Source organism: Pseudogymnoascus verrucosus, assembly GCF_001662655.1.
Source record: "Pseudogymnoascus verrucosus strain UAMH 10579 unplaced genomic scaffold scaffold_35, whole genome shotgun sequence".
NCBI classification, from domain to species: Eukaryota; Fungi; Ascomycota; class Leotiomycetes; order Thelebolales; family Thelebolaceae; genus Pseudogymnoascus; species Pseudogymnoascus verrucosus.
Window position 1 is genome coordinate 52,677 of NW_017263686.1, and position 9,644 is coordinate 62,320.

A 9,644-nucleotide genomic window follows, 5' to 3' on the forward strand; every position below is an offset into this window, starting at 1 on the left:
CGCATTGACGCGCTAGGTCTAATTGGGAACAGGGGCTTGGCGAGGGTCCAGACATCACAATTAATATGAATTTAGTATCAGAAAACACTGAAGAGCACGCGGATGCTACGTGAATTGTGTTGTTCAACCGCTAATTGATGCAGAAACTACAGGAGAGAACTGAAGTTGTCCGCATGGATCACAACGGTCTCCCATTGCGCTATAAATTCTCCTGGTCAAATGAGAGAGCATGTTATCCACCGCGGATCATGAACAGCTCATTCTGCTAATACGCCAGCCACCCCTCCTGTAAACGCCATAATTCCCTGTCTACCCTTCCTCATAACTCCATTCTGCCCTGCTGTCCTAATCACTCCTGAGCATACTCTCGACCAGGTCACCGAGTGGACCCCAGAAATCCTTGCCGCTAGCTAGGTTGTGCTCATCAATAAAAAGCACGTAGTGCTTGAAGCTTGTGTTCAAATGAGCTTCTAAGCCCAACTCTCTCACGACAGGGTAGTGGTGGCAATATATGTGTGCATACACTCGGTACATCCTCTTGAAAACCTGTCGAATCATCGATGGGAACGACTTTGGGAACGGGACACCTGGAACTATTAGCAGCTGCATTTCTAAATATGCCAAAATAGATACACTCACCAATACGGCTTGGGAATACTGCTTCGTTGTCGATGTTACTCTGAACCCACACCATCAGATGTTCGATGTAGGTCGGGGCTGGCATCTTGGTTGGCCGTTTATAGTTCTCAGAGTCTTGCCAGAGGTATTCGAATCTGTCTCTCGTCAGCATTATTATAAGCCTGTCTTTATCGGCATATTCACTCGTCTGTGGCTTTCATCTCTGGGCAAGACTGTGGAGAGCAGAACTCTGTTATCGACCCATAGAGTAGATTGATGTGGTTATAGAAATCGACCACTACGTGAGGAATTAGTCTCATATTATTTGCAATATCAAGGGGCGCATGACAACATACTGTTAACTGCAAGCCATTCGTTCTCATCCTCCCCCTCTGGAAGCTTTACGATCTTCCGAAGGCTGCCACCTCCCAGGGTTGCTTCGGCATACTGACGTAGTTGGTAACTACTCGTTCCCTTCGTTGCGTTCCTTGGTCTGAACTGGTTTCGGGTTCTTTGGTTACTACAAGTCTCTTTATGTCAGCTAGGAGAAATATATACAGCAGCTTCAGGGCCTGAGAAAAATAGCTCCAGCCAGTATTTCGCACCACTCTCTCAGACAAGTGCTTGGTTGAAAATATAAAATAGACTTCGAGTAGCAAATATAGATATAGAAGAGCACATTTAAATGCTAGGGTAGTACTGACACGGTGGTAATGAAGGAAGTCATCTTGGTTGCCCGCTTGGTGGGGTGAGCCCCGAATCTAACACCCCAGCCGTTAGCACAACAATTCGATAATTAAACAAGCTCACTCAAGAGCAAAGGAAGATAAAGACGTAAAAGTTGGGTAAACAATTAAGAGGGGAGTTAAATACCTTGAGCAAATAGAAACCTCGAGTCCTTCGTTCTTGGATATGTGAGCGGACGTGGGTGAGTTGCAGGTCTGTTTACTTGTGAACCCTGCCGGACAGAGCAACAATCATACTACGTACGATAGACAAGGGTCGTCCCTTGTGCCTAATATATTAGGCACAAACCACTCGAGCTTGTCCGCTCGTACCTCATGAGGGTTCCCTTTGGCCTCTTTAACAATGGTTGCGTCCCTTCCTGCGTCCCATTATTCATAATTTCTTGAATAATATAACTATGTTAATTTATCAATTAAATCCAGCGCGCCTCCAATTGCATCCATGAGCGCCGTCACAAAGCTCCTTCGAGTGGAAGGAGCGATCTTAAACAGACCCCTAAGATGCCTCCGCCGACTTCAAACATTCGAGTCTGCGTAGAGTGGTCACAATCGACAGTATTTGCAGGCGAGGAAGTCGGATGCAAGATAACATTTAAGAATATTGCCGCCATACCAGGGATCCAACGCATACCGGCGAACCCCTCTGGAACCCATGGACCGTCTCCGTTGGGAGAACGGCACCGAAAGACAAAGACAACCACCTCCTCACAAATATCAGATGGGCGGGGAAGAGCCAGCAATGTCTCGAATTCACTCTCCTTACCCAACAAACGTGGGCATCGTTCCGCATTATCTCTGAATGTTCCAGCGCTAGGAAATTTCCAACAGCCCGAAACACGTCCAGGAAACGACAATAGCTCCGACGCCGCCCCCCGAAGTAAAGGCCATAGCCACCGACGATCCGTTTCAATCATATCCTTAGGAGCGAATGATACCGCCCGCAGTGATATCTCAGGCTCAAATTCAAATGAACCGCCCCGGGTTCCATACAGGCGGCATGGGAGGGCAGCCAGTTTGCAGATTGTGCCTCGTCGGCCGTATCCAAATGGCAATGGTCCTAAATCAGCATCAGCATCAGCTCCGCCCAATAGGTCGGCAACTCAGCCGTCACCGCTGTTCCAGAACCATTCATTATCGGACATATCGACTTTGCGAGGCGAACTTGGACCGCATAGAAAGTCTACCAACAGCCTGGACACGCTAACATCTTCGAGCGCACCTGCTGCACAAGGATTTAGGCCTGCCAGAAGACAAGCATCTGCATCACCTTCCCAACAAGGCTTTAAGTTTCCTAATACTACCTTTCGATTCCCGGCCACCAGTGGTCCAGGAGCTGATGAACAGTCGCCGCTGGAACCTACAGAGAATGATCAGAATGGGTATATCCATAGCCCAAAAGCGTCCAATAGTCTCCTTTACCCTCCATCCAAAGATGATATGCCTCCTGGACGGGACCCAACCACTCTCTCGGCTCGAATTCTCTCGCCTATGAACAACAACGGCGAGACACCCAGGAGCAGTGGCGAGTTTTACTCTCTGAGTAACAATTCAACCGAAACATTAGCGTCCGAATATATTGCTCCACGCGCAGGGCTCCTTGGGTCACGTTCAGACCATGCTCGCCAGGTTTCAGCAGTCTCTGACGTAAGCCAGTACCGGCCTACAGTTGAGAGTCTCATGATGGGTTATGCACAAATTCAAGGGTCTTTTACTCTTGATGGCTCCTTGATCGACCAGGAACCATTTGAGGAAGTCAAGAGGAAAGGGGTCGTTGGTGGCCAAGGAGGTGGCGTGATTGGCATCGAAAAAAACAAGAGAGAAAGCGGTTTGCTCCGCGGATTTGGCTGGGGCAATATCACCGAATCTCTAGGTGGTCTCCTGGGTGGAAGCGACCTCAGTAGTATCAGAGATATGCGAGGAATTGCTAACTCACGACCGGTCCCTCTTTTGTCGACTCCTCAGTCCATTCTTTTTGTTGACTTGAGATTGGCGCCCGGGGAATCAAAGTCTTTTCAGTACAAATTTAAATTGCCCAGAGGGCTACCGCCCACGCATCGAGGAAGGGCCATCAAAATATCTTACCAGCTAGTCCTCGGAACCCAGAGGCCCGGAGGTTCAAAAGAACAGCAAATAAAGTCGGTGGAAGTGCCATTCAGGGTACTTGGGAGTGTGAATGATCGTGGCGAACTCCTTGGTCACGATCTCATGTCACCATATATAATCTTAAAAGACCAAGCATCTATTCGGTCTATTTCAGATCGGGCAACTGGCGCTGTGGAACAATCATCCAAAACAACGGTGGCAAATAAGAAAGCCCAATCATCACACGATGAGTTTCTCTCTTATGTAGATGACCTATTAACAACGCCTCGCCAGCAACCAGACCTTTTGCTCCTCTCTCCAACAGCAAATTTGCAACGACGTCGACTCTCAAGTATACCAGGACCTGCGTCCGCAAAAGAAGCTATAGACATGGCGATACTACGAAGTAATCTTGCAACGGACATGCAGCAGAGTGCAAATCGTTTCGAGATCGCTCGGGGCGGTCAAAGGATTGCCGTTGTCATGCTTGCTCGACCAGCATATCGCCTTGGAGAGACCGTCACCGCTATTATTGAGTTCGCCGATGCAGAAATCGCATGCTACGCCGTGCATGCGTCGCTAGAATCATCTGAAAAGGTAGATCAGTCGATAGCGTTGCGGTCAGACGCGAGCATAAACCGTGTCACCCGCAAAACGCACGCGTCGCACTCAGAATCAGCATTATTTGCGAGAAGAATCGTGTTCTCGCCATCGATACCCGTAGCTTCAACACCAAGCTTCATCACCAGTGGCGTGTCCCTGGATTGGAAGATTCTAATTGAGTTTGTAACTCCACGTGTCGATCGCACGAAGGAGGGGAACCCTACTTACGACTCGGAATTGCTGGAAGAGGTTTCGCGGGATGATCGTGGTGCTGTCTTAGCAGCAGCAGAAACGTTAAACTGTGAGAGTTTCGAGATTGCGGTGCCTCTCCGTGTTTATGGCGCCGTAAGTTCGAATGACAAGGAGGCCGTGGAAGAACATAAGGTATGAGGATAACAGATGGAGATGTAGCGTATGAATATTATCAACCGATCTCTAGAATAGAGTAATTAATGCCCTCGAGGCGGATTTGATAGAAGTTATTACTACGATACTGTATGTCTACCCGTGATATTTTGTTGCCAAGGGAACCAACGGGTTGTTGAGTGGGCAGCCTGTGGATTAGATATCGGCAAATCGTCATCTGACACCCTCAGGTTTAGCTGTTCCGTAATATAGTAAATAGCTGTTAATTAAACCAACGGTGATATTAATATCATATAAATACCGTACCCAGAAGACTGGTTGTTAGAATCGTCGTGCAGACCCCAAAGAGCTTATAGTTCTTCCACCCCGGAATTGCAGGCATTATATGTAATCACCTCCACCCTCTAAAACACTTCGCTTGGTGAACAAACTGCCAGCCTTGCCCCACCATCAAGGACCTTCCCAACTTCACCAGGATTAATGACCACAGCCGCATCTCTCTTTCACTATAGGATCCTTCCAGCGCAAGCTGCACCGAAATCTTTACTTTTAGAGCTGGCAACATCTTAAGCTCATCTGCGAATACCACCACGACAGTCGTCGAATCGTTGACGCCATGGCGCTATCCATCGCCGAGCTGGACGCGACCGTCCGAACCTTCTATGAAGGCCGAGGAGAGCAGGTTAGTTAGCAGGCATCTCCTGGCACTCATAATCGTCATGAAATAATTACTAATTCACTGATGAATAGCAAAAAGCTGCTCAGGCTACGATGAACCAGGTAAACCGACCCCCGCCTCATGGAGCTTCGGCCAACAGCTAATATCCCGTCATAGTTCAAAGAAGATCAAGATGCTTGGCTGCTTGTTGATAAGATACTTCAAGAGGCCTCATACCCACAGACAAAGTGTACGTCCCGGGCCCCTTGTGATGGAGCTATAGCAGGGCGCGGCTAACGGATACAGACCTTGGCTTACAGGTGCTCGACAATGTGATTATGACGCGTTGGAAGGTCCTGCCAAAGGAGCAGTGTCAAGGTTTGCCTTCTCTACTGGTCTTTCATTCAGCTTGATGCTGACTGTGCCCAGGTATCCGCAACTTTGTGGTTAACTACATCATCCAATGCTCCTCGTCGGAGGAGTCTTTGAAGACACAGCGGACCCTTCTCAACAAGCTCAACCTCGTCCTCGTTTCTATCCTCAAGCAAGAATGGCCTCACAACTGGCCTACGTTTATCAACGAGATCGTTTCGTCCTGCCGCACGAGCCTGTCGATCTGCGAGAACAACATGTCTATACTGCGCTTGCTTTCAGAAGAAGTGTTCGACTATTCGGCCGATGCCATGACATCTACGAAGACCAAGAACCTAAAAAGCACCATGTGCCTCGAGTTCTCATCGATTTTCTCGCTGTGCAACGAGGTTTTGACTACCGCCAACCAACCTAGTCTCATTAAGGCAACCCTCGAGACGCTCCTTCGATTCTTCAACTGGATCCCCTTGGGCTATATTTTCGAGACGCCGATTATCGACACCCTCCGTACTCGATTCCTGAAGACACCTGAGTTCCGAAATATTACACTGAAGGGCCTCACGGAAATCGGTGGTTTGAAGACCGAGGGCCATGGCCTGTACGACGAGAAACAGGTGCAGATGTTCACTGAGGTCTTAACTACCATTTCGGAAATTATTCCCCTATCGCTGGATTTGAAGTCTACGTACAGCTCCAGTAATTCGAAAGATCAAGAGTTTATCCAGAACTTAGCGCTGTTCCTGTGCAACTTCTTCTCTGTACACCTCAATCTCATCGAAAACTTACCGAACCGGGACTTCCTCACACATGCCCACTTCTATCTTATTCGCATTTCCCAGATTGACGACCGCGAGATATTCAAGATCTGCTTGGAGTACTGGACCAAGCTTGTTCAGGAATTATATGAGGAGATGCAGTCGCTACCGATTACAGATGTGAACCCCTTAGTCAACATGGGCGTCGGCGGTCTATCTAATGGCGGAGCATTGAACCCGAATGTACTGGCTAACTACCCATTACGAAAGCACAAGTACAACGAGGTGCTCTCGAACTTGAGGACAGTCATGATCGAGAAGATGGTTCGGCCAGAAGAGGTTTTAATCGTGGAGAATGAGGAGGGAGAGATTGTTCGTGAATTCGTCAAGGAGAGCGACACCATTCAATTATACAAGACAACGCGCGAGTGCCTGGTTTACCTCACGCACTTGGACGTCGTTGATACCGAAAATATTATGACCGAGAAGCTGTCTCGCCAGGTTGATGGCAGCGAATGGTCCTGGGCCAACTGCAATACGCTATGCTGGGCCATCGGATCGATTTCTATGGCCATGAATGAAGAGACCGAGAAACGTTTCTTGGTTACTGTCATTAAGGATCTCCTTGGCTTAACGGAAATGAAGAGAGGAAAGGACAACAAGGCCGTCGTCGCCAGTAATATCATGTATATTGTTGGACAGTATCCGCGGTTCTTGAAGGCTCACTGGAAATTCTTAAAGACTGTTGTGAACAAGCTTTTTGAGTTCATGCACGAATCGCACGAGGGGGTTCAGGATATGGCATGCGATACATTTATCAAGATTGCTCGGCAATGCAAGCGCCACTTTGTTGCCCTTCAGCCAGGCGAGCAGGAGCCGTTTATTGAGGAGATCGTGAGGACAATGCGGAAAATCACTTGCGACCTATCTCCCCAGCAAGTCCATACATTCTACGAGGCATGTGGTTACATGATCGCAGCCCAGCCACAAAAGAATGCCCAGGAAAGGCTGATCGCTGAGCTTATGTCTTATCCTAATGCCGCTTGGGACACCATTATTGGTCAAGCTACGGCAAACCCAGCCATATTGCAGGACGGAGATACTATTAAGGTCATCGGCAACGTCATGAAGACCAACGTATCCGCCTGCACATCTATCGGAAGTTATTTCTACCCTCAGATTGGGAAGATCTACCTCGATATGCTTTCTATGTACAGGGCAACCAGTCAGATGATTTCTGAGGCAGTGGCTAGGGATGGTGAGATTGCCACCAGAACGCCCAAGGTCCGTGGCCTTCGTACGATCAAGAAGGAGATCTTGAAGCTTATCGAGACCTATGTCGAGAGAGCGGATGACCTCGAAATGGTACGCACCAACATTGTGCCCGCCCTATTAGACGCCGTCTTGGTTGATTACAACCGCAACGTAGCAAACGCAAGGGACGCCGAAGTCCTGAAGGTCATGTCCATCATCATCCAGAAGCTCTCCGGCCTTATGGAGGACCAAGTACCGGTGATTATGGAGAACGTCTTCGAGTGCACGCTGAACATGATCAACAAGGATTTCTCCGAGTTCCCAGAGCACCGTGTGGAGTTCTTCTCGCTGCTCCGCGCCATCAACATGCACTGCTTCCCCGCGCTCCTCAAGTTGGATAACCGCCAATTCAAATTCGTCATTGATTCGTGCATGTGGGCCAGCAAGCACGACAACCGCGAGGTCGAATATGCAGGCCTCAACATGTGCCTGGAGCTTATCACCAACATGGCCGACACTGACGCGCAGACTTCGAGCGCTTTCTTCCAGCAATTCTTCCTTCCTATTCTCCAGGACGTCTTCTTTGTGCTCTGCGATAACGACCATAAGGCTGGGTTCAAGTCGCAATCAACACTTCTATCTCGCATGTTCTACTTCGTCCACCCAGGTGACGGCACCCAACCTAAGATTCAGGGTCCCATCTACCCCGCCGACCAAGCCCCATCAGGCACCAGCAACAAGGACTTCCTCGGTGGATTCGTAGCAAACCTTCTGCAGACCGCATTCACCAACCTCGCTCCGTAAGTCCCCCACCCCCCTACTTTCAGCACACCTACTAACCCACCTTCACAGTCTCCAAATCAAATCCTTCGTTGAGGGCCTCTTCACCCTTAACCACCTGACCGATAAGTTCAAGCTCAGCCTCCGCGACTTCCTGATCCAGCTCAAGGAGTTCTCAGGCGACAACACCGAGCTCTACGCCGAAGAGAAGGAGCAGCAGGAGAGCGCTGCACGCGCCGCCGAGCGCGAGCGTTTGTCGAAGGTCGGTGGGCTCTTGAAGCCGTCCGAGCTCGATGAAGATGATGAGCTATAGATCGAACAGGATGTAGGGGGCGTAGGGTAGTGACGTTCGATTGACCCCTCCCCCTAGGTCTCTCGATAGTCTGAAGGGTACTGCTCTATGATAATGAGGGCGTTCATAAGTTCCGCTTTTGATTTTTTAGTCTGAAAAAAGGGGGTTGCTTTCTGCCGGAGCCCCGATGATGATTTTTTTTCCTTTCTAGAGTAGGTGTGTCTCGCTCGGCCGAATTTGTGGGCAGCGAAGAAGGAAGGATAGTGGGTAGTTAGGAGAGAGGAGGGGGCTCACGATGGTGCGGACGGATCTTATTTCTTTTTCGATGGTGTATGTATGTGCCTGGAAAAGATAGTTTACTCGCACGGTGGTTGGTAGTTAAGGTAGTAAATGATGATACCGTTGGTTGACGTTTTATCGTCGATGCAATTTATTATGATAGTGGTTTTTTATGTATGGGTGCGGTGACAGGTGGTGTAGTAAGTGATGCTGTATATTAATGAACTATTCGTGAACTCGGTTTATTAGGCGGGTTTTTATTTGCTTGGGTAATTACCGTCATGGGGATAAATAAGAGTGTTAGTTGGTGGTGTATTTACTCGTCAGCTCAAATTTATGTGCTGGATTTATATTCATTTTTATTTTCAGTTCCACTTCACCACGGAAATTACCACGGAAAATAATCACTTTGTCCAGTGGAAGAGAAACCTACCAATCTACGTAATCCAAGAGTCATAATCCGTGCAATTATAAATATAGCTAGATCTTATACTTTATACGTCAACCTGAGGGGTTGGATCATGGGTTCCACAGACTATTGTATGGGGGAGGGATTTTAGTGGGCGGAGGGCGGTATCTTCGCCACGGGTATATCTAGCGACATAACCCATTCCTTTCATCAAAAACGGATCCGAACTGGTGTATCGGTAACATATCCGCCTCTCATGATCATTGATCAGAACCCGCGGTTGCGCGGGGTTCGACTCCCCGGTTCGGAAATCTTCAGAACCATCTACTCTCAAGTAGATAAGCGTCATATTTTTTTGCCTTTTTTTTAAAATATTTTTCTATAATACTTCTTTCTAAATTAACATTTTTCTTTTAAGACTGACTCTTCA

General features: G+C 48.4%; 3 protein-coding genes and 1 non-coding gene across 4 annotated transcripts; 3 read left to right on the forward strand and 1 right to left on the reverse strand.

Annotated features, from left to right (window-relative positions):
• Positions 1-116: 116 nt before the first annotated feature.
• On the reverse strand, positions 117-1,572 carry MOB1 (Mitotic exit network component). The gene is made up of 6 exons (XM_059463782.1): positions 1,492-1,572; positions 1,323-1,379; positions 975-1,138; positions 823-916; positions 640-773; positions 117-587 (listed from the first exon to the last, which is right to left on the reverse strand). The coding sequence occupies exons 2-6, from the start codon at positions 1,343-1,345 to the stop codon at positions 346-348; spliced, it is 657 nt and encodes a 218-aa protein (XP_059319543.1). The 5' UTR covers positions 1,346-1,379; positions 1,492-1,572; the 3' UTR covers positions 117-345.
• Positions 1,573-1,705: 133 nt separating this feature from the next.
• On the forward strand, positions 1,706-4,635 carry VE01_06295 (uncharacterized protein). The gene has a single exon (XM_018275748.2). The coding sequence runs from the start codon at positions 1,866-1,868 to the stop codon at positions 4,437-4,439; it is 2,574 nt and encodes an 857-aa protein (XP_018128615.1). The 5' UTR covers positions 1,706-1,865; the 3' UTR covers positions 4,440-4,635.
• A 217-nt stretch (positions 4,636-4,852) lies between these two features.
• On the forward strand, positions 4,853-9,116 carry CRM1 (Karyopherin transporter). Its single transcript, XM_018275749.2, has 6 exons — positions 4,853-5,097; positions 5,166-5,195; positions 5,251-5,323; positions 5,380-5,451; positions 5,503-8,254; positions 8,307-9,116. The coding sequence occupies exons 1-6, from the start codon at positions 5,032-5,034 to the stop codon at positions 8,545-8,547; spliced, it is 3,234 nt and encodes a 1,077-aa protein (XP_018128613.1). The 5' UTR covers positions 4,853-5,031; the 3' UTR covers positions 8,548-9,116.
• Positions 9,117-9,434: 318 nt separating this feature from the next.
• On the forward strand, positions 9,435-9,524 carry VE01_06297 (the record flags this gene model as incomplete). The annotated part of the gene is made up of 1 exon: positions 9,435-9,524. It is a non-coding gene; the product is annotated as a tRNA-Glu (tRNA).
• Positions 9,525-9,644: the final 120 nt, after the last annotated feature.

What these genes read in the sequence shown, in the direction of transcription:
- MOB1 (XM_059463782.1), bottom strand. Translation starts at nt 1,345, where the DNA reads ATGACTTCCTTCATTACCACCGT. An exon ending in GAGATGAAAGCCACAGACGA is followed by an intron (nt 774 to 822) that starts GTGAATATGCCG and finishes GACGAGAGACAG; the next exon opens with ATTCGAATACCTCTGGCAAG. An exon ending in AGTATTCCCAAGCCGTATTG is followed by an intron (nt 588 to 639) that starts GTGAGTGTATCT and finishes TAATAGTTCCAG; the next exon opens with GTGTCCCGTTCCCAAAGTCG.
- VE01_06295 (XM_018275748.2), top strand. Translation starts at nt 1,866, where the DNA reads ATGCCTCCGCCGACTTCAAACATTCGAGTCTGCGTAGAGTGGTCACAA.
- CRM1 (XM_018275749.2), top strand. Translation starts at nt 5,032, where the DNA reads ATGGCGCTATCCATCGCCGAGCTGGACGCGACCGTCCGAACCTTCTAT. An exon ending in CTCAGGCTACGATGAACCAG is followed by an intron (nt 5,196 to 5,250) that starts GTAAACCGACCC and finishes ATCCCGTCATAG; the next exon opens with TTCAAAGAAGATCAAGATGC. An exon ending in GCATTCACCAACCTCGCTCC is followed by an intron (nt 8,255 to 8,306) that starts GTAAGTCCCCCA and finishes CCACCTTCACAG; the next exon opens with TCTCCAAATCAAATCCTTCG.